This window comes from Amblyomma americanum, chromosome 1 (assembly GCF_052857255.1).
Source record: "Amblyomma americanum isolate KBUSLIRL-KWMA chromosome 1, ASM5285725v1, whole genome shotgun sequence".
Taxonomy (NCBI): domain Eukaryota; kingdom Metazoa; phylum Arthropoda; class Arachnida; order Ixodida; family Ixodidae; genus Amblyomma; species Amblyomma americanum.
The window spans coordinates 495163316-495182788 of NC_135497.1; the positions used below are offsets into that span (position 1 = coordinate 495163316).

At 47.8% G+C, this 19473-nt stretch overlaps 1 protein-coding gene, 1 long non-coding RNA gene and 1 pseudogene across 3 annotated transcripts in view; 2 read left to right on the forward strand and 1 right to left on the reverse strand.

Moving 5' to 3' along the window:
- The window catches only part of LOC144116103 (nose resistant to fluoxetine protein 6-like), a 197951-nt pseudogene that overhangs the window by 94273 nt on the left and 84205 nt on the right, over nt 1-19473 (forward strand). The gene's annotated exons all lie outside the window — the stretch shown is intronic.
- Nucleotides 7426-13528, reverse strand: LOC144105354 (uncharacterized). Its single transcript, XR_013308775.1, has 2 exons — nt 12393-13528; nt 7426-7749 (listed from the first exon to the last, which is right to left on the reverse strand). It is a non-coding gene; the product is annotated as an uncharacterized LOC144105354 (long non-coding RNA).
- On the forward strand, nt 17313-19178 carry LOC144116102 (uncharacterized). Its single transcript, XM_077650781.1, has one exon. It carries the CDS (start codon nt 17782-17784, stop codon nt 19048-19050), a length of 1269 nt encoding a protein of 422 aa, XP_077506907.1. The 5' UTR covers nt 17313-17781; the 3' UTR covers nt 19051-19178.

Genomic DNA, 19473 nt, shown 5'->3' on the forward strand with positions numbered 1-19473 from the left:
ATATGCACTTATCGAGAGGAGGAGTCCCTGCTGGCGATCTTTGACCTCAGCGAACAGCTTATGCCGATCGAAGCGCTCTAGAAGGCTGCAACACACAGTGGAGTCCTGGACTAAGAGCCCAACCCTGCTCTCTGATGAATATTTTTGTGATTTGCAATAAAGATTGGAAACATAAATCACTCAAATGACTCTACACCACAGAGGAGCGTTAGTTCAGTGCGATACTTCAAAGGCCTTATACAGAGAGCAAAACACATGTCTAGAACGACCGAACTGAGTTCCGCAGCTCCCAAGCCCACTGCGACCAAGAAGGCAAAAAATGACGATTAAATGAGATTCACCGCACATGCTTACATTCATACCATTTTCAGCGAAATGCTATCGCTAGATATCGCTTGTTCAACGCAAAACACCACCAGAACGTGTTCTAGACAAGTGTTTTGCCCTCAGTACGGCAAAGCTGCAATGCTTCGTATTAGGCTCTTAAAGGGTAGCTTAAGCGTCCACGTTTTACAGCGAAAGCCATTTAGGGGGCACAAAGGCAGCTGTAACGCATAACGCCTTTGAGGTTAAGGTGTCCAGCGTAAAGCGACACAGCTACTGCACCGTCCCTTTCCTCAAAACAAACCGGCGGCTCTCATTCTCAACGTTCACTCTGTCCTGTCGACGGGAAGGAGTGAAAGCACAGTGGCGCCGTTCGTCTCCATCCAGACGTGGCCGTGGGTACGCCAGCTCAACAGCTGAGTGGGCTAACCACTGAGCTGGCGCGGCAGGCGGAGCTCAATGGTTCTACGTTGCCAAACTAGCAAACACCATCATTGCAGGCTACTTCCATAGAGCGGCGGGCAACCAAAGACTCGGGGCTTTCCTCTAAGAGCCGCTGCATGCGCGAGATGTTCGCTAAACGAGTTTCAAAAAATGTTGTTTCCCGTTTATTCTAAATGCGTCCACGTTACCTGTGCACTTCGCTTTGCCAACTATGCCTAAGTTCCATTTCACTTATAATAATGACACTGCGAAATCGGGTACATGAAGACTCACTTAATATTGCATCACTGGAATAATGTTTATATGGTTTCATTTATTGGGAGTTCAACGTCCCAAATCCACTCAGGCTATGATGGACGCCGTGGTGAAGCGCTCTGAAAATTTCGACCACCTGGGGTTCTTTAACCTGCACTGACATCGCACAGTACACGGGCCTCCAGAATATCGCCTCCATCAAAATTCGACCGCCGCGGCCGGGATCGAATCCGCGTTTTTCGGGTCAGCAGCCGAGCGCCATAACCACTGAGCCACCGCGGTGGCTCCGAATTCTGTGGATGCGTTCAAGTGGTACATCTGATGTATTTAATAGGTCCTTGAAAACTTTCTTGCGAACTGTCATTTCGAGGGACTCCTGAAATTTCCTTCACACCATAGATGAGTAAGTTTCTCCTTCCGCTGATGTTCGCTAGTTACGCTACTGCAGAATTAGATTTGCACCGCATTAACTTTGCCTGTATAAATAGTAAGAGTCGGAGACATTTAGCTTCAAAACTCAGCAGCCGCTGGCGGGACTGACCTAGCGTTGCGTGCGAGTGGAATGCAGGATGCGACTAGGAAGCGCTATGCACGGTGAGAGACGCGCACCTGGCTCATAGCGTTGTTTTGCATCATAAACTGCCCCTTGCAAAACTTGGGAGAAAAAATACTGTGGGCTAGAGCGCGTTACGCTTTTGATGCTGATGTGTAATACAGCTGCCTTGTGTGATTCCTTCAGACGGAAGTTAGCGCTCGTGGTGTGTGTTCTGTTTTTGTTCGTCTTGTGTTCGCGCTCCTTTTCTTATGGATCGATACCGACTCGCCCAACTTTCCACCCTTGTCTCCTACTTGGGTTTGCCTTGAGCTAAGCTATTACAGCTTTCGGTGTAAGAGGCAGCAGAGCGTAAGGGTTGAAGTATGGCCTTGGTTCGTCCTCGCTTGCCGAGACCGGTTTTCTGTGCCCACGGCAATGAAAAAGAATGAAAACCTTAGAGATTTTCTTATCTTGCGGTTTGCGTGTTCTTTGTCCCCGATAGTGCACAGGCAGTGAGCAAAACCGTTTAGCACAACTGACCCCAGCGGGGCGGCGAAATCGCACTGCGCGGATAGCGCGGCGCTGTGGTTTGTGATAACGCCTGGCAGGCATTGTTATCTGCTTGTTCGAAGCGCCGAGCGTTGAAATCTGTCGCTCTGGGAGCACGCCACGTGTACTAATCGCTTTTGTTTACGGCTGTACGTACAGGTAGTGCTTTATCAGGAATGTTCTCATACTCCAAGGCCTTCTGTCTTTTGTCGTGCTTTATCTTGTTGCGGACACCAGTAAAAGGGGTACTACACCCGTACTCATTATTATCAGCCTGACTACGCCCACTGTAGTAAAAAAAACTCACCCATATTTCTTCAATTAACCTGTCCTGTAGCAGCCGCAGCCAACTTTTCCTCCCAAATTATTAATTAAATCCGCTCACCTAACTTTCTGTCGCCCCGTACTACTCAGTGGGCATACGACACACAGAGGCGTTGCATCACAGGAGGCATTTTTCTGCATTTGTACCGTGGAGTGTACTCAGGGTGACGAAAGTGATAATGACTTGCAGGAACAAATCCTTGCGTCCTTGTTTTAAGCTGCAGATCGTCGGATGATTTTGTTGCAAACCTTTCTGTCAGTGGTCCCAGGGGCCGCATTTATTAGTATGCCACGAGGATCTCACGACTGCGGAATCTTTCGACACTTTAAACTATGGGGTTTAACGTCCCGATACGACGCATGGGCTATGGGGGATGACGTAGTGGAGCGCTCTATTTCAATTCAGATCACGAGGGGCCCTTCAATGCACATGGGCGTCTGTTTCGCCTTCGTCGAAGTACGGTTTCCGCGGTCAGGATTGAACCCGCCACCTTGTGATCAGCAGCTGGAGGTCAAAGCTACACTGCCAGGCTTTCTGACATCCGCGCTCTATAAGCAAATGTTTAAAGGGCGCTCTGTTAGGCTACTTCGTCCCCACGCTATGCGCCTCCCTGTACCCTCCGCGAACATCGATCTTGAGTGCACGCGGCTTCAAAGGTGATAGCGCCTGACCGGACTGAGTCACTAAGGCGCGACGCAGTGTCCTCTGTGTCACTCGCGGCCAGATTTTGGAAGTCGAACCTTACTGCTTTCGCCAACTAGAATGCTGCGTGTCGCCGACGAAGCAGAGAAGTGGCGTGGATTCATTTCACATATTTAGAAGTACATCTGCTCCGAAATGCATGCGTATAGTTCGGTATAGAACGGTCCCTGTAGCTACTGTTTCCGACTCTTTTTCCACTGTGGTCCAATCAGAATGCTCTTGTCGCATCCTCGGACATCAGGAGGTGCACCTCTTCGGAATTATTGGGAGAAGCTTTTCGACTTTGACGAAGGCACGCAGGGTGTCAGCCTCGGCGCTGGTGCCAGTGCAGGCACAAGAGAAACTGTTTGCGAAGTGAACATCGTGAAGACCTGCGTCAAGTCTCGCACGATCGCAAAAACGCTCCTGTTGATGCCGTTCCAAAACATTATTTCACAAAACATGTATGACAGACGCGACTGACGTTCTAAGACTGTTTTCTAGCTGATACGAGAGTGAGGCAGCACTGAACGGCCATTCACATAAATGCAGTGTGCAGCGCCTTCACTGCGATGCGATTAAAGCAAAGAAGGGAGCGTTTGGTGCGTGCGAGGAAGTTAATCTTTCACCCACTCGGCGTTATATTGACTTTTCAGTCCTAATTAATCTCTAGTTTTGTGAACAACTTGCAGTTCTTGAGAAGTTCGCAAATAATTCCAGCCGTTTGCTTACTCCTCGTCAGGATAGCGTGCCCCCCGTTGTACCATGGCAGCGGCCTAGAATATAAACTTATCTGTGAAAACAGGCTTTCGTAATTGCGTATGAGGCTTTCTGTAATTAGCAAGCAAAAACACGGCCCCCGAAGCATAGCTCGGCATTCCTGTGAATAACCTGCTAATAAAACAGGCCGCGTGTTCTTTTTCATTCTGTGCGCTGTTTCTTTCTTGAGCCATTTCTTTTTGAAGTGCTGCGGATCCCAAGTCTGCATTTTACGACCAAGTGGCAAACAAATAAGCTGTAGAACGACAGCTTGGTCCGAGCTTTTGAGCATGTAGCAGTGAAAAATGAACCCCGAGTGTGTCGGTCTCACCTGTTCATCACATGTGTGACGGAACAGCTGACCACCAGCTGCTGATTTGTTGCCAGCAAGTGTGCAGTGGGCGATACCAATAGACAATAGACAACAGGCAGTAGACCAATAGACGGTCAACATATACAAATATACAAATTTAAAACCTCTTCAGTTTAGCGACACGGATGTTTGATAACGACAGGTTTTTCCCACGTTTTCACGCTTTTCTTTATTTTACAGCGGCGTATAAAACGAAGTTGATTGTCGCCACTCTGTCAGCCTTCGTTCTGTCTTTGGGGGCGTCTTTTTCCGAACCAACTCGTGCAACTCCGATCAACGCTTATACAGACAACGCGGAACGGGGCACGAAACTAACGCGCTTTTCTTTCCACATGTGCAACCCGGCGAGAGCTGAAGCACTGAGTGGTCCGGCGTGACAGCACAGAAGACAAAAAGTATGGTGGGGCAGCCAGAAAAAGAATGTAAACCAATATGTGGGCACCCCTCCGTCTCGTTTTATGTATTCGCGGCCAGTCTGAGTTCATCAACTACTCCCAGTTCTATGACACCATTTGCCCAGCCAGTGATACCCGCCTGTGACAATCCTCAACGCCAGCTATCGCTCTCAAAATGCCCATTTCGTGCCAGTAACTCGGAGCCACTTTCTCGCACACTTCGAAGGCACACGGTGCGCGTAGTGTAACGCATCTTACTGAAACTCAAATTTCAATTTCATGCGGCTTCGCTTACACCGCGCGGTGCTTGTCTTTGTACGGACGGTGTAAGTCGGTATTTAGACATGCACAGTCAGTTTCAGGCAGATCGCGTACGCGTCGGGGACATAAAATTGATCCTCTCCCTCTTTTTCAATAATGGGAATGCTCGGGGGCCTTTGACTGCGGACTTGTATACGCAATACTTTACAAATAATTGATTGCTTGCCCTAAATTACATTTTATTTAAATTTTTAAATGCACTGATTACTTTTTTTAGGGCGTAATGTTCTCGTAATGCAAGCAATTTCTTGAGTATTCAATGATCAGTATTCTGTTACAATGTTTTTTCTAGAAAAAAATTGCAACCAGTGGTATAACTTCCAGAACCTCGTTCATGATAAAAAAAGATCGTTGAGGCTTAAATGTGGCCAAACCTGGATATACAAGCGAAAGCTTCGTGCCCTTGGCATAGCTCCGGACACTGCAGTGAAGCAGCTCGCAGGGCGATGTCCGCGGGGTGGTCTGCAGACGCCCCTTTCCGACGACATATCTCGAAGCCTCACGCGCAACGCTCAGAGAAAACGGCCCGGCCTCGCTCTCACAATACGAATCAACTTATCCACAGATATGCATCCGCAGATCAAGAGAACATGTTGATGTAATTGTGATTGATTTGTCGTAGGCATTCGATAGCGTATCTTATTGTCGAACTTTTCGATAAACTGCGGGAGTTTGGTATAGATGTACAAATTGTCAGCTGGATTTGGGATTGTCTCATTAACAGAGAGCAGTTTGTTGTAAGAGATGAAGAGCGCTCACCGACTTCATGAGTATCATCGAGGGTTCCGCAAGGGTCCGTTTTGGGTCCTATATTTTTCTTATCCTGTTTTGGTGATTTAATAAGGACGCACACCCTTTCGTCGAAGCGCGATTATCTGCTGATGATATAATATTATTTCGGCGCATAAAAATCCTGAAAGACCAGGTCCTGCTGAAGAATTCTTTGAGAGTTTTCTATGATTGGTGTGTAAAATAGGACATGCAAATCAGTTCTGAGAAGTCGACTTCTGTGGTTGTGTCAGTGAAGAAGACACCATTAGTCTTGTCTTACATGATGAATAACATTGAAATCAAACGTTAGATTAATTAAAATTCTTAGGTGTTACAATTTCTCGTGACTTGAGCTGGAGTGATCCTGTACTACAAAATATTTGTGCAGCAACAACAAAAACTCGGTTTTCTAAGACGAAAGCTTAAAGATGCACCATCTGATGTAAAGCTGAAAGTGTAAAGGGTGTTTCACCTAAGATTTTATACAATTTCTAAAAATAGGCTTTCTTAGTTGGAACAGCGCTTTTTTCGGCATAGCATTGCCAGCAGTTCAGTGCATTGGAATACACCTAAAACATGCTAACTAGCAGGCTGATTAACTAATATTGAATTGTTAACTTTTTAACTGTTACCTTCGGCGCTGTGACCCTAAAAATATACATCGCGAGGAAGTGCATGCGCTTTCGAGATGCTTGAAGACCAAGCAACCTCTCCAGGGCACACAACTGGTCGAAATAGCCAAAATTTGTTGGGCCACAGCGCCGAGAGTAACCGCCTATTCGAAATCTTAAAAACCGATATAGATATTGTTAATGGTGGGGTACACGTCTCAGTAATTAAAGAGCCTAACTGTAACAGTTAAAACGTTGACATTTCAATATTAGTTATCCAGCCTGCTAGTTAGCACGTTTTCGTTGTATTCTAATGCACTACACTGCTGGCAATGCTATGCTGAAAAAAGCGCTCTTCCAACTCAGAAAGCCTATTTAAAAAAAGTGTGTAAAATCATAAGTGAAACACCCTGTTTAAATCAGTACCAAGGCCGACTCTGGAATATGCAAGGATAGCAGCACGCTGATAATGGCCCGGAACTGATCGAATACCGGGGAAAACTGGCTCCGATATAGGCCTTTATGGCATCTGACTGGGGCGCTACCCGATCCTGTGGCAGAGCCAGCGTGCCCCACTAGCTTTCCAATCAGCAGCCATTAATGGCAACAATGTTATTCATTGGCTTCAATGGCATTCCTTGGCTATTCAGTATTAACGATCCAAGATTCCTAATTGGCGTATCTATCATAGGCAGCCGGGCAAACTCAGCGGCTATCCAATATTTCCCGCCCAAACTGATCCACTGGTTGTTTATCACAGGCATCCTGCGACACTCGCTGGCTACCCACTATTGCCTACCCAAGCTAATGCACTGGTAGTTCGCCAAAGGCATCCAGCCACTCACTGGCTACCGAATATTTTCCACCCAAGTGCACCCGCTTGTTCTTCACCGCATACATCCATGTACACTCACTAGCAGTCCAATTAGACGTTCCCCAAAATTACTTACTATGCATTCTGTGTGTCGCACTGCCAAACCCATCTATGACGAATGTTTCATTTTGGCAACGATTGTCTATGTAATGAGTTTTAAATATCACATTCTATTATTACATGCATTTGAAAGTGTGCAGACCAGCAATGATATTTAATGTTTGAGCATTTATTAAAAACATAACAAAGAGTGGCAGGTCTACGCGCGCAGTGGAGGCTGCGTGGAAGCAATTAGTCCTGTAGGTTCTCATCAGGGCTCGACCGCCTCGTCAAAGGCTCCGCTGCCGGAGCAGGCCCCGCGTTCGAGGGAGCGGCTGCACTAAGGGCTGGGCCAGTTGTTATCACAGCCAGCTAGCACCTCAGCCATGCACTTTTTGCGGCCGCCTACCCCGGTGACCAGCTGCGGACAGCCACCTGCCGATGTATGCCCCGACAACCTGCACAGCTGTCTTTTTCTTGTCTGTGATGTCATCTGCACATACAAGCAGCAAAAGAAAACGCTATTTGGCAAAATGCATTTTGGACAATAGTAGCTAGTTTAGTTAGTGCATGCAGTAAGGATTAGAAATAAAAATATAACCTATAGCCCCTCTGCAGAGCCTTGTTAAAATCAAGGCTTTCTTGCTGAACTTGAGCTGGTCGGGCAGGCCCGTAATAAGCCTTCACAACACTGGCTGCAACCTCTGGCAGCTTGCGGGCCCCTAGCTGGGCGAGCTGCGTGTATCAAACCCGTTTCAACGAGCAGCCGCTTTCTACCACGACCCAAGGATCGTGTCCGCACAAAGGAACACCCGGATGTAATTTACAAAATGCCATGCTCCATGTGCCCGGCCTCATTCATCGGCTAGACAAAAAGCCTCGATCAGAGAATCAGGCAGCACAAGAATAACGCCCGGTCAATGAATTCGGAAGGCGGCAACACCATCGCCAAGCACTGTGAATGCATCAACTACAAACTCGCCTGACAGATGATGGTCTTAATTGGCCGTGAAGCGTAATCCGGCCAAGAGCAAGCTGCAAAGGCGACTTTTGAATAGAGAAGAGGTGAGCGACGTCGCCGATCCGCCGAAATCCGCCCCTGCTCTTGGAGTCACAATTCACATGGGCAGCAGAGAGCAGCGAAGGGGCTGGGCTTTGGAGGCAGAGGGGAAGGGTCGATAAGGATGAAAGGGGCCAAAACAATACCTCCTTGAGGGGTTCTGTCAATGTCTTGGCACTGGAGGCGAAAAAAAAACCGTAGGGGGAAACAGCATAGATGCGCGAAAGGAAGGGAGATCGAAGAAAAAAATCGTGGAGGGGGACAGACAAAATAAGAAAGACCGCACGGGGCTGCGCCCCGCGCATGCCATCTCTCGGGGAGACAGGGACTGAGCATATACTGGCCGACGAACGGTTCCCTCCTCGGTCGGCGGCGGCCATCGGTGTAAAACCAACCGAAAGTTGCGTCGACGCGAGCACTCCCGAAGGCGGGAGGGGAACGCAGCCGCCGTCACTTACAGAGGAATTACATCGCCCTTAATTGACTTCGCCATGTGGTAACAGAATGAAAGCGAAGGCCGTTCCCTGCTTTTACTGGCTCGCATTTCAGTCACACTTCTGAGTTCGTCTGGAAATGTTCGGCTGAAAATAATTTATTGGTTGTGTGAATATTTTCCAACTTTTCTTTGTTTTCAAAATTCTGCTTCGACTGTACGACCATTGCAGAATATATGACATACTCCGATCCGGTGATGCCACTTTGAGAGAACTTCGCCGAAGACGTAGAACTCAAAAATTTTATGCAACGTCCTCCGGTGTGCAATGACCCATCGGTTTGCTGTCATTAAAAATATGAATAGGAAAAGGAGCAAAAGTGAAGCAGACACAAGAGCCCATAACAGCTGTATCCCATCTAAAGCGAAATACCACATCAGAGGAAGAATTTCTTGAATGATATGGAACGTCCACCGGTGCGCAATGACCCATCGGTTGGCGAATGTCCGGACCCCGTAGAGTATCTGTTACGGGTCCAATTGGACATATTTTTGGAAATGTAGCTTAAAGTTTGAAGGATGCTTCACTCCTGCCACCGGTTGGCCCGGTATTGCACTGCCTCCGGGATCGGCCTTGTCTTTAGCGCGTCTTTACTATCCTGTCTTTCTATCCCATCTTTCAACTCTCCTACTATCTGCACGTGGTAGCGATTGTGGCTCGTGTTGAGCCAGTGAGGAGGCCTGTGCACTTTCCTTTTCTTTTTTCTTGTCAACAACAGACAGACTGCAATTGAACAAAATCACGTGCAAAGTCAGCGATAGAATATGGACCTCCTTCACCCCGCGACGTCACGAAGATGCGGTGGCGCTGATGTTAGCAGCGACTTTCGCATGGTAGGCAAAACAGGTTCCGCTTGCCCGTGCCTACCGTAGCTGCCGCAGCTACCGGCGGCTGCTTCACGCCTGTGCACTGCAGAAGCAGCATGTATTGACCAGCTGCCTCACTGCTGGATCAGCGTAGTAGCATAAAAAATATTAAATTAGCCTCGATAGGTTTCTCGCGCATAAATGCCGCATTCGGAAACTGGCTAACAGGCATTGGGCCACGGTAGTAAAGCGCGAAGTCTGGGAGTCGATAGGCACTGCCACTCAATGCACTTAATAGCATGCAAGTTACTGCGTTCATTCACCTGAACTTCAGGATAGTATAGGCTGATAATTGCTCAAGGAAAAAAAGACATATGTAGCTACACACATACTTATCACCTTGAGCCAGAGTGCACGGGGCGCCGACAGGTTCACTCGCCTCCAAGGAATGCGTTTTTTTTTGTTAATAGCACACCATGTTTTAATGGCGCGTTTTATCACATTTATTATTTACTTGAAACTGTTTCTTGATATGACGACGTAATTATTTCATTCGAGTAGAAAGAAGTCTGGTAAGTTGTGTCAATCTTGCGCGGTCGCGTTGGTGTGCTTAGAATAGCGTACCTTAAGTGTGCTAAACGCCATTATTTTCATTGTATCATGCATGTGTCATGTTTCATGAGGTAATACATGATCGCGAAGCTTGTTTGCAAAGAAGCAGCCGCAGGCGTGCTACTAACAGACACGTGGCGAGATTGAGAGGGGACGCGGCATGAAAAGTGTTTTTGTTATTCATGCATGCGATATGTAACTAAACTTGGTGCAAATATGAAATTCCTACGCTAGTTTCAGTCATTCCTTTTATTCATAGCTATACCTGGTGCAGTTCTGGGCAATTATATTTAACACCGTCGTCAAGTCCCCCCAAGGTCTCAAATAATTGAGTAGATAGTACGCAGTTTTTTTATGCCAGCATGTACATAAAGCCCTATTCTGTATGATGACGCGATTAGTTCTTTTTCTATATGATCAGTACTTATGCATGCATAGTTACATGAAAACGTTTCTTACAAAAAATAACACAATACTGCACGTGTAGGGGAAAAAATCGAGAGATTTATTACGCTCCTCAACGTCTCAGGAATAGTTTGCGACAAATGGAATCATATGATTTTCATGCGAATTACGAAGGTGAGTGATCCAGTCGCAGAAAATGTGAGAGGTCACAAAACGAACCTTAAAGTTTATTCCCTCGTTTATGGCATCTTCGCTTTCGCTTTGGTCAAAGAAATGCGGCACTGAAATCAAAGAAATTACCTCACAATTTTTGACGACCACACTTCTAAAAAGCGTAATTTATAAATTTGTACTCAATATTTTGCTATAATTTTTCGTCACGAAACTAGACTTCAGGGCTAGGAAAGGAAATAATTCTAGAAATCAAAAATTTTCAGCAAATCGATCAGCTTAACAAGAGGACAAGTCGGCCTGGCTGGTGCGTGGTCATGCGGCTAAAAACAGCGCTAAGCGAGACAGGAGATCGGGGACACGACGCTGTCCCCACTTTTCGCGCAGCGCGACACGTACGTATGTCAGCAGACGATGAGCGCATGTCTGCTCCGACGAAACAACGCCAGCACTTCCCCTCACTACTGCCCCGACGTAAAATCATTCCGGCTAGTGCAGAGTGTCAAAACTTGTTTTATTCAATGCCTAGCGCGTAAATAAACGGCAGGAACGCTTTCTACATGTTTACTACTAACCATATATACAATACACAGTGGCAAACTATTTCTCTTTATAGGCCGCACGTGGACAACACGAGCTCGTGTACTTCGACAAATTACTAAGTTTGAAGCATCGACCATTGCTATGATTCGCAGAAACTGGAAACGCGCCTACAAGCCTTGAAAACCCGCGCTCAACACCTATCCGCGACGCCACTCTCCGACCTTTTGCCTACCACGAGCTCGCTAGCGACTGCAGCGCCACCTCGTTTGTTTACAAACATGCAGGAGGTCCATAGGGATGAAAAATTTACCTGTACAGGATGTTTCACCTGACATTCTATAATGTTTTAAAATAGGCTTTTTGAGTTAGAAGAGCGCTTTTATGGCATTATATCAACAGTGGTTTGATGTATTATATTACAGTAGTTTAGTTTTTAACTATTGCTGTTAAGCTTCGTAATTACTGAGAGGCGTGTAGCGTACCGTAAGTAATCTCCATATCAGGCTTTGAATTTCGAAATCGCGGTTACCCTGGGCGCTCTGGCACAACAAATTTTGGCAACATCGCGCCAAATTACGTGTGCTTTCGAGAACTTTTAAAGCCAAAACAGCAAAAAACAGTCAAAAGTTTTTCGGCCACAGCGCCGAGGCTAACGACGTTTTCGAAACTATAAAACTAATTTGGGTATTACTTGCGGTGGGTTAGCGCCTCTCAATAATTAAGGATCCTACAGTATTAGGAAAAAGTTATTTATTCTATATTTGTTAACCAAACTGCTAGTTAGCACATCTGAGCTGTGTTCTGATGTTTAACAACCTGCTAGTTAGCACATCTGAGCTGTGTTCTGATGTGCTACATCACTGACAATGCTTTTCCGGAAAAAAAGCGCTTTGTGGCTCAAGAAGCCTATTTTGAAAATTGCTGAAAGAGTTACGTGAGCTTACTCACAACGGCGTGTATTCTGCAAATTGTGGGTCGCGAGTTATATGTACGCGCAAGGCAATACATACAACAATTAAAATAAGTGTACAATAAATGTACTCACGTATCAACCAGGTGGACCCAAATGGTTGACGATACCTATGAAGAAATATCAACTGCAGAAGGGAAAAACCGGGTCCGAAAGGCTGTGTGCTCCGGCAGTCAACCGAAGTAGAGGTTGCAGTGGGAGCGCGGCAAGCCGTGAGAAACTGGCACAGGCTGGACAGGCCAAAGAAGCCTAAAAAAGCTCGCCGCGTCAAGAGAAGAGAATATCGTTCTTGACTGCGATGGCAGAAAAGGGGGGATGCAGCGCGCGCATTAACCTCTCCCCGACAAGGCGCCGCGTTGCGGGGGGGCATTGAAAGGATAGTAATGCGAAGGGCCCTTCGTGTGCCAGGAAGGAGGGGAGAAAGGGGCAAGTAAAGACGCGCGCGTTACCTCGGGTGGTGCCGGGGAAAGGAGGTTGCAATGCAAGCTGGGGAGGTCGTCGAAAAAAAAAAAAAACGGGCTGCACGCGGCGGCAGCCATGGAGAGCCCATTGAGAGTTCGCGGAAAAACACGTGTTCGCGGCACTCCCTGGACTGGATCCTCTGCAAGCGCTGTGCACTGCAGCGCGCGGCTCCGCCATGGGAGCTAGAAAGTGACTCGTTTGGCGCGTGCGAGTGGCGCCACCTGGTTAACAGCGGTGGCGAAAGGCGGACGCTGCTCTCTGGTTCAGTTTGCAGTGAGCGAGGCGAGCGGTGAGGTGTTTCGTCCGAAGGCGAAAACAAACTTGGATAATTATGGGTGCTCGACCTACTGCTCTGCTTAGCAGTGTCATAACAGCTGTAAAAACACTGCAGTCAAGGTACTGAATATATTTTAACGCTTTCCTTGGCCATCGTGCATGCTCGATCATGCACAGAGGGTCTGCTGGAAACGAGTGCACTATAGAATTAAATTCATGGGTGTGAACTGGGAAAGGACTTGCAATGACTGGGGTGTTTCGAACGTGACATCATCGGTAGGAGTTTATGTCTTTATGTAGAGGGAAGGAATGCGCTCAGTCAGTCACAGGAAATGGTCTATGGTGAAGTTGTTGGAGCTAACATCTGAAGTTTAGGTCTTCGTTTGTTTTGCTTATCTGTGGTTCGGTGTGTCAATTTCGTTTCTAGTTTTTTTTTTTCGTGCGTGTGTGTATGCTGTGGGAGCGACGTCGTATTTCTGACAGTGCTTATGTCGTTTTTCACATTGTTTCACCTAAGCTTTTTTCTATTTATTTGAATCATTTTATTTCCTACAGTGGGTTAAAGTTTTTTATCCTTATTTGTTGCATTTCTAAGATCTCAAATCCTGTTCTGTACGAGCAAAAAGAAAAAATAGAATGGTTCAAATTTCCCTATATATATATATATATAATATATATATATATATATATATATATATATAGGATTTCACACCATCGCTAAACCCGTAATTTCTGGAATTAATCATTTGATTTTAATGGGGTCTATCGTCCCAATGCAACTCAGACTTTAAGGGGCGCCATAGTAGGAGGTTCCATATAATTTCAACCACTTGGGGTTCTTTAACGTGCACTGACCTTGAGCAGTACGCGGGCCTCTAGAATTTTGCCTTCATCGAAATGCGACCGCCGCAACCAGGATCGAACCCGAGTCATTTGGGTCAGCACCATAACCACTGAGCCACCGCGGCGGCCTTTCTAGAGTTAAGTGTTTACCAATAGAGAAATACGACCAAAATAATTCGTGTAATTGGTGCCTTCACGAAATCCCTGCAATGAATGCCCTCTAACTGTGGAAGATACTTAGCAAGAAACCCATCGTCTTTTATGTGCTTAGAGCTAGCTATGCTTCTCTGAGGGGAATACACAATTTAAAGCAGTGACGATGCTGCAGGATGTAGAGCATTATAATCTGATATGTGTAGTAAGTGCGTTTTTCGCAATTCTAGCCGACCATTCACATAGTAGATGTCACAGTGGATGTAAATTGCAGAGCTGATTTCATTATCTGAGTCAATCAGAGACTTGTTTCTCAAACTGTAAAGGTACTTAATCTCAATAAGCTCAACTGCGCTGACAAATATTGCAGTGCCGTCGGGACTGCAACACAATCATGGTTGCTCGGAATCGGGGATCAGCTCAACATGAAAGCAATTGAAACTAAACGTAGCAGCGGTGGCGTCAAGGCTTTCAACGTGTTGAAACCCGCAGAGAAGCAGGCATCGCGGTCAGTGCGCGTCTGCTGAGCGGCCGGGCTGACGCGAAAGCACTGGCCTGGAGGAAGGCGCAGGGCCACCACTTCCAGTCTCGAGGGGAGCCAGCGCCCTCTGGACTATCAGGCCTGCTTACTCCTCCTGTCGCGGCTGCTGACGTCAGTCAGTTTTGACCGACGCTTTCCGTCGCTTTCCGCTTTCCGTTGCGCGGAGGTGCCTACAGGCGCGCTCACATTAGCGGGAAAACGCGCAACGCAGGGCGTTTTCCGCGTGCCGCTTCCCGCCCAAGCCGGTTTTTCTCCCGCGGACAGCCTGCTGTGCCGTCCCGCGGAGCGATGGGTTCGGTACCTATTTTTCCCGTGCCGGTGACGAGAACAGCCAATGGGCGCCGACCGTGAACCGTGACGTCGGTCTCAGTTCAGTTACCCCGTCGGCGGAGGCGGAGGCTGCGCGCGTCCGGCCGGCCGGCCGGCCGGGCACTCAGGGCCGTTGTACGATCGTTTTGGAGCGCCTTCCGCCTCGTCCGTTTCGGGAGCGGTCCGCCAGTTTTCGGCCGCCAGGCGGACGTGAGGCGGAAAGGTGTTGTACGATCACTTTGGCGCTTGCGAGCGAGACGGATGGTTCCAGCATGCCGATTGGCGCGCCGGGCATATCCGTCTGTCCAATAGCCTTCTCCGGCTGGTGGCAACCTAGCCGGTGCGAGCGCACCGCCAGCATCGCTCCACGCGCCGAAACGGGCTCCCGCATCCCAAGGGGCAGATCGGTATGCGCCCGACTACCTTGCACGGTACTCTAATGGAAATGTTGAAGGTGATGGTCTATCCCTTCAGTGTCTTGTAAGTTTTCCATCGCTCGCATCGGCCAGTTGACGATACCAAAACGTTAATAGCAAGCCTGTAGATGCGTGATTGTTATAGCCAAATATTCCAATATAAGAAAAAATGTGTCTATGCACCCCTCCTCGTTAGAAACGAAACACTTTTTTTGCCAGTAAAGCCCTGCGCCAGTCCAGTCCGGGAATGCGAAATATTGTTTTGGAGACTGACATCAACAGCTGCGTTATGCAGACGCATGTGAGACAAGGGCAATGATCGGCTTATTGTTCCGGCGTGTGATGCCCGGCTTAATTTCCGAAGTTACTTAACTACATCTAACCAATTACTAAAAGTAAAAGTAGTCGAAATGTCTGCTTGCACTTGAATGAGCATTTGCATATCAGCGACGGCTCTGCACATTCATCGTTTTGGGGATACGCGTACGCTGTGATCGGCATTAAAATAAAAACACCAGCCGTTTATCTCAGTGGTAGATTAACTTTAGATCATTTTTCCGTTAGCCATAAGCGAGCAGCTGCTAGGCGCATTTCGTGAGTGTTTTAGTTTTTCTCTTCAGCCTCGCGTATCGCCTTATGGGCACTTCATTTTATGCTGAAATAAAAAATATTGCAATTCTTATGCAGCGAAGAACGAAACGAAATGCCAACTATTTCGCCAACAGAGTTGCGTGCACCGACCTGCTCAGCCACACCTACAAAATTAAGTATTTTGCGAAAATGACCGCCCCAAAACAGAAAAGGTATTCACTTTGAATTCCACATTCCCTTTACTTTTTCTCTCCTTTTTTTTCCCCTTTTCTTTTTTTCAAGTTCGCGCTGGGAAAAGAAATGCGAAGCTGCGTTCTCTCCCTCGCGTGCTCGCGAGGGACCGATGCATAGGCGCCCCCCCCCCCTCCGCTCCCCAAGAGTGATGCCCAAAGGAACGACATGCGTCGGGACCAGATCCCCCTCCCCCCCCTTCATAGCAACAACCACCACCACCACCACCATCGCTGCCACTGCCCAGGCCGCGCTCCCCAGTTCAGTCGACGGATGGCCATTTTGCCCCGGCAGGCCGGGGCAGAGCAGAACCGAGGCGGAGGGAGGAGGGGCTCGGACGTCACTGACATCACGGGAAAAGCAGCCAATAGCTGCAATCCGGTCCCCGGCCGGATGCGCTCGTCCGCCAGAAAGTTGAAGTTCACCAACTTTCCATCCGTTCGCCGAACGAGGCGGATCCGCCAGCTCCGCTCGCGAAACGGACGAGGCGGAAGGCGCTCCAAAACGATCGTACAACGGCCCTAGCCAGGGCGACGGGAGGGGAGCTAGCAGACGATCAAGTCGACGACGCGAGAAAAGGGTGCGCTTTCCAGTCTTCTCTAGTGTCACGTGACTATCCCCTTCTCTTTCTGCTCGTTCGGGTCCTCCCTCATGCCTCCTCTCCACATTCCAAGACAACCGCAGCGAGAAAACGAGCGCAGTGTGAGCGTCATTCTGAGGAACTGCGAGGCAGCGTCGACGTTGACGCTGTGCCGGTGCGGGAAGCTTCCCGCTAGTGTGAGCGCGCCTTACGCCGTTCTCAAGAGTAGGATTTGCTAAGCCTGACGAGACCTGTCGCGGCATGCTGGTGTTTCTATTCTGAACTGGTTCTGTTCGCGACTGGAGAAGACGCGTTTTTCTGTGTCTCTGAACTGCTGTGTTGTGATGTGAAGCGTTTCACTCGCCGAATGTTCGCGTAGTGTACGCCTGCAAACTGTCCTAATGGGGCGATGCTGCGTGCCCAACTGTCGCGGCAAATACGACAATGGGCCGAAGGTTCGAGTGTTCTCGTTCCCAAATGATGACCGAAGAGCAAAGAGGGAGCGGGCTGTTCGTCGCGATGACGTCGATATCCGTTCTCTCCGTGATCCGAAGGTATGTGTACGTTTATACTACGTAATTTGAGTCGCTCCAAAAGCACCACCTCCAGCATGTCCGGTTCTTGCTCTACAATAATGATCTCTTGTGCGCTTTTGACTTGCCAGCCAGCGTAAGCCCAGACATTGTAAGGGCTGTTTATTTCTGTTCTGAAATGTTCGCTTCGACTGCGGCGCTTTGTGGTGATGAGATACGCTATTTTTATAACGCCGTGCGCATGCCTTGAGGGATGTTTTTTTTCCAGAAGTGAAAATAATGGTCTTTTGTGTGTTTTTTACTTGCCAGCCAGTAAGACCCGATATTTCACGGGTGTTTATTTGTGTTCTGGAACGTTATAAGATCGCGCAAGTCATGAGTGATGTCGTTCTTTCCAGGAACGCCAGGACGTATTATCAGTTAACGCGCACGCTCGAAGTGATCTGTAGATTGTTGTCCAATGTATTTGCTGGTCAGCGCGCTTCATCGAGAATTTTGTAGCTTTCCTTTTTATTTTGTGGCTTAGTAAATGGGGCGGATGTGGAGCACGAAGCCTGTAATATGCCGTTTATTTTTTGTGAATGGTTTGCAGGTGTGCGAGCTCCATTTCAAGGCCGAGTACTTAAGGACGACTACCACGTACACCGATCCAAGAACCGGCAGGACAGTAGAAGCTCCCATGGGCGCTACTCGGCTTACGTTGGACGCTGTGCCGACAATTTTTCCTAATGCACCTGCTTATTTGAGCGAATGCGCACCAGTGCGCCAGCAGCCAGAGGCAAAAAGGAAACGCCGCGAAGCATCGCATCTAGAGGAAGCTATTCGGCAGTCCATTTCATCGCACGAAGAACAAGAGCGTCAAAATAAGCTGCAGTCATATGAAGACTTTGTATCGCGCCTACAAAGCCTCGACCTCTCCACCTACTGGACTTCAGTAAAAGCAAAGCATGCTGTTCTCTTTGTTCACATAGAGGGTGAAGACCCACCAGACGTCGAACGATCTGTGATTGTTAGTAAGAACATGGAGGTTACGGCCTTCTGGAGGAAAGTGAAAGTGCCTGTGAAGGACCTGCTCATCCCGTGTATACTGGACGATCTGCGCTGCCTTCAGACTGCACTAGACAGTATGAGAAGTTTCAAGGCTCCAGACGTTTGCGACAAGGATGAAAAAGTGAAGGCAAGTTTCAGCTTGCTTTTCTCTTTGCTGGACAGCCTCAGGTGTGATGATCTTTTGCCGCAAGAGAAAACAGAAGCGCTCGGCTTTATAAAAGAGCAACTTGACCTATTGCACAAGAAGGACCATTCAGCACGGTACTCTGCTGAGCTTTTAATATTTTCCAGTATTCTTTACACTGTTTCCCCACACGCCTACCGATTCATTCGCAGTGCTGGCAAGTTAGCACTACCACATCGATCTACACTCATGCGAATCTGTTCTCAATATAACGTCAACCCTGGAAATGAGCAGGACGATGAAGGGTTTTTATGTTATGTGAAGAAGCGATCAAGCCTTCTCAAACCGCATGAAAAGATCGTCACTATAATGATGGACGAGATCCATATTCAGCCGTACTTCGAATACAAAGGTGAATCAGTGACCGGGGCAGCTTCTAATTCTTGCGAAGCAGCCAAAACTGCGCATGTTTTTATGATCCAGTCCTTGCTATCAGCCCACAAGAATGTCGCGCACATTCTGCCAGTATCTAACATTGACGCAGTCCAATTGCATGCAGCCCTAAGAAAGACAATTTTGGAGCTAGAGAATGCAGGGCTTACTGTCATCGCAGTAATAACATAATAATTCCATAAACAGAAAAGTGCTGTCCTTGTTTTCTAAAACGCGAACAGTTGACATTGTGTACCCTCACCCAGTAGACGAATCAAGACCCGTTTTTTATGTAGTTGACCCAGTCCATCTTCTGAAGTGCATAAGAAACAACTGGTTAAACCAGAAAAATCCAGGAACGTGCATCTTCTACCCTGAATCTTCGTTAGTTCGGGTTTACGGAGCGTCTTTCAAAGCTCTTCGAGACATTCACGCTTCGGAGCAACACAGCGTCTCAAATTTTGGTTATAGATTGAGCTACAAAGCACTGCATCCATCCAACAATGAGCGCCAGAATGTGAAGCTTGTTTTAAAGGTTTTTAGTTCATTTGTGGTGGAGGCTCTAAATATGCGCGGAGACGAGCTTAATTTGAACTACGCCGCAGGGACAGCGCA

What these genes read in the sequence shown, in the direction of transcription:
- LOC144116102 (XM_077650781.1), top strand. Translation starts at nt 17,782, where the DNA reads ATGGGGCGGATGTGGAGCACGAAGCCTGTAATATGCCGTTTATTTTTT.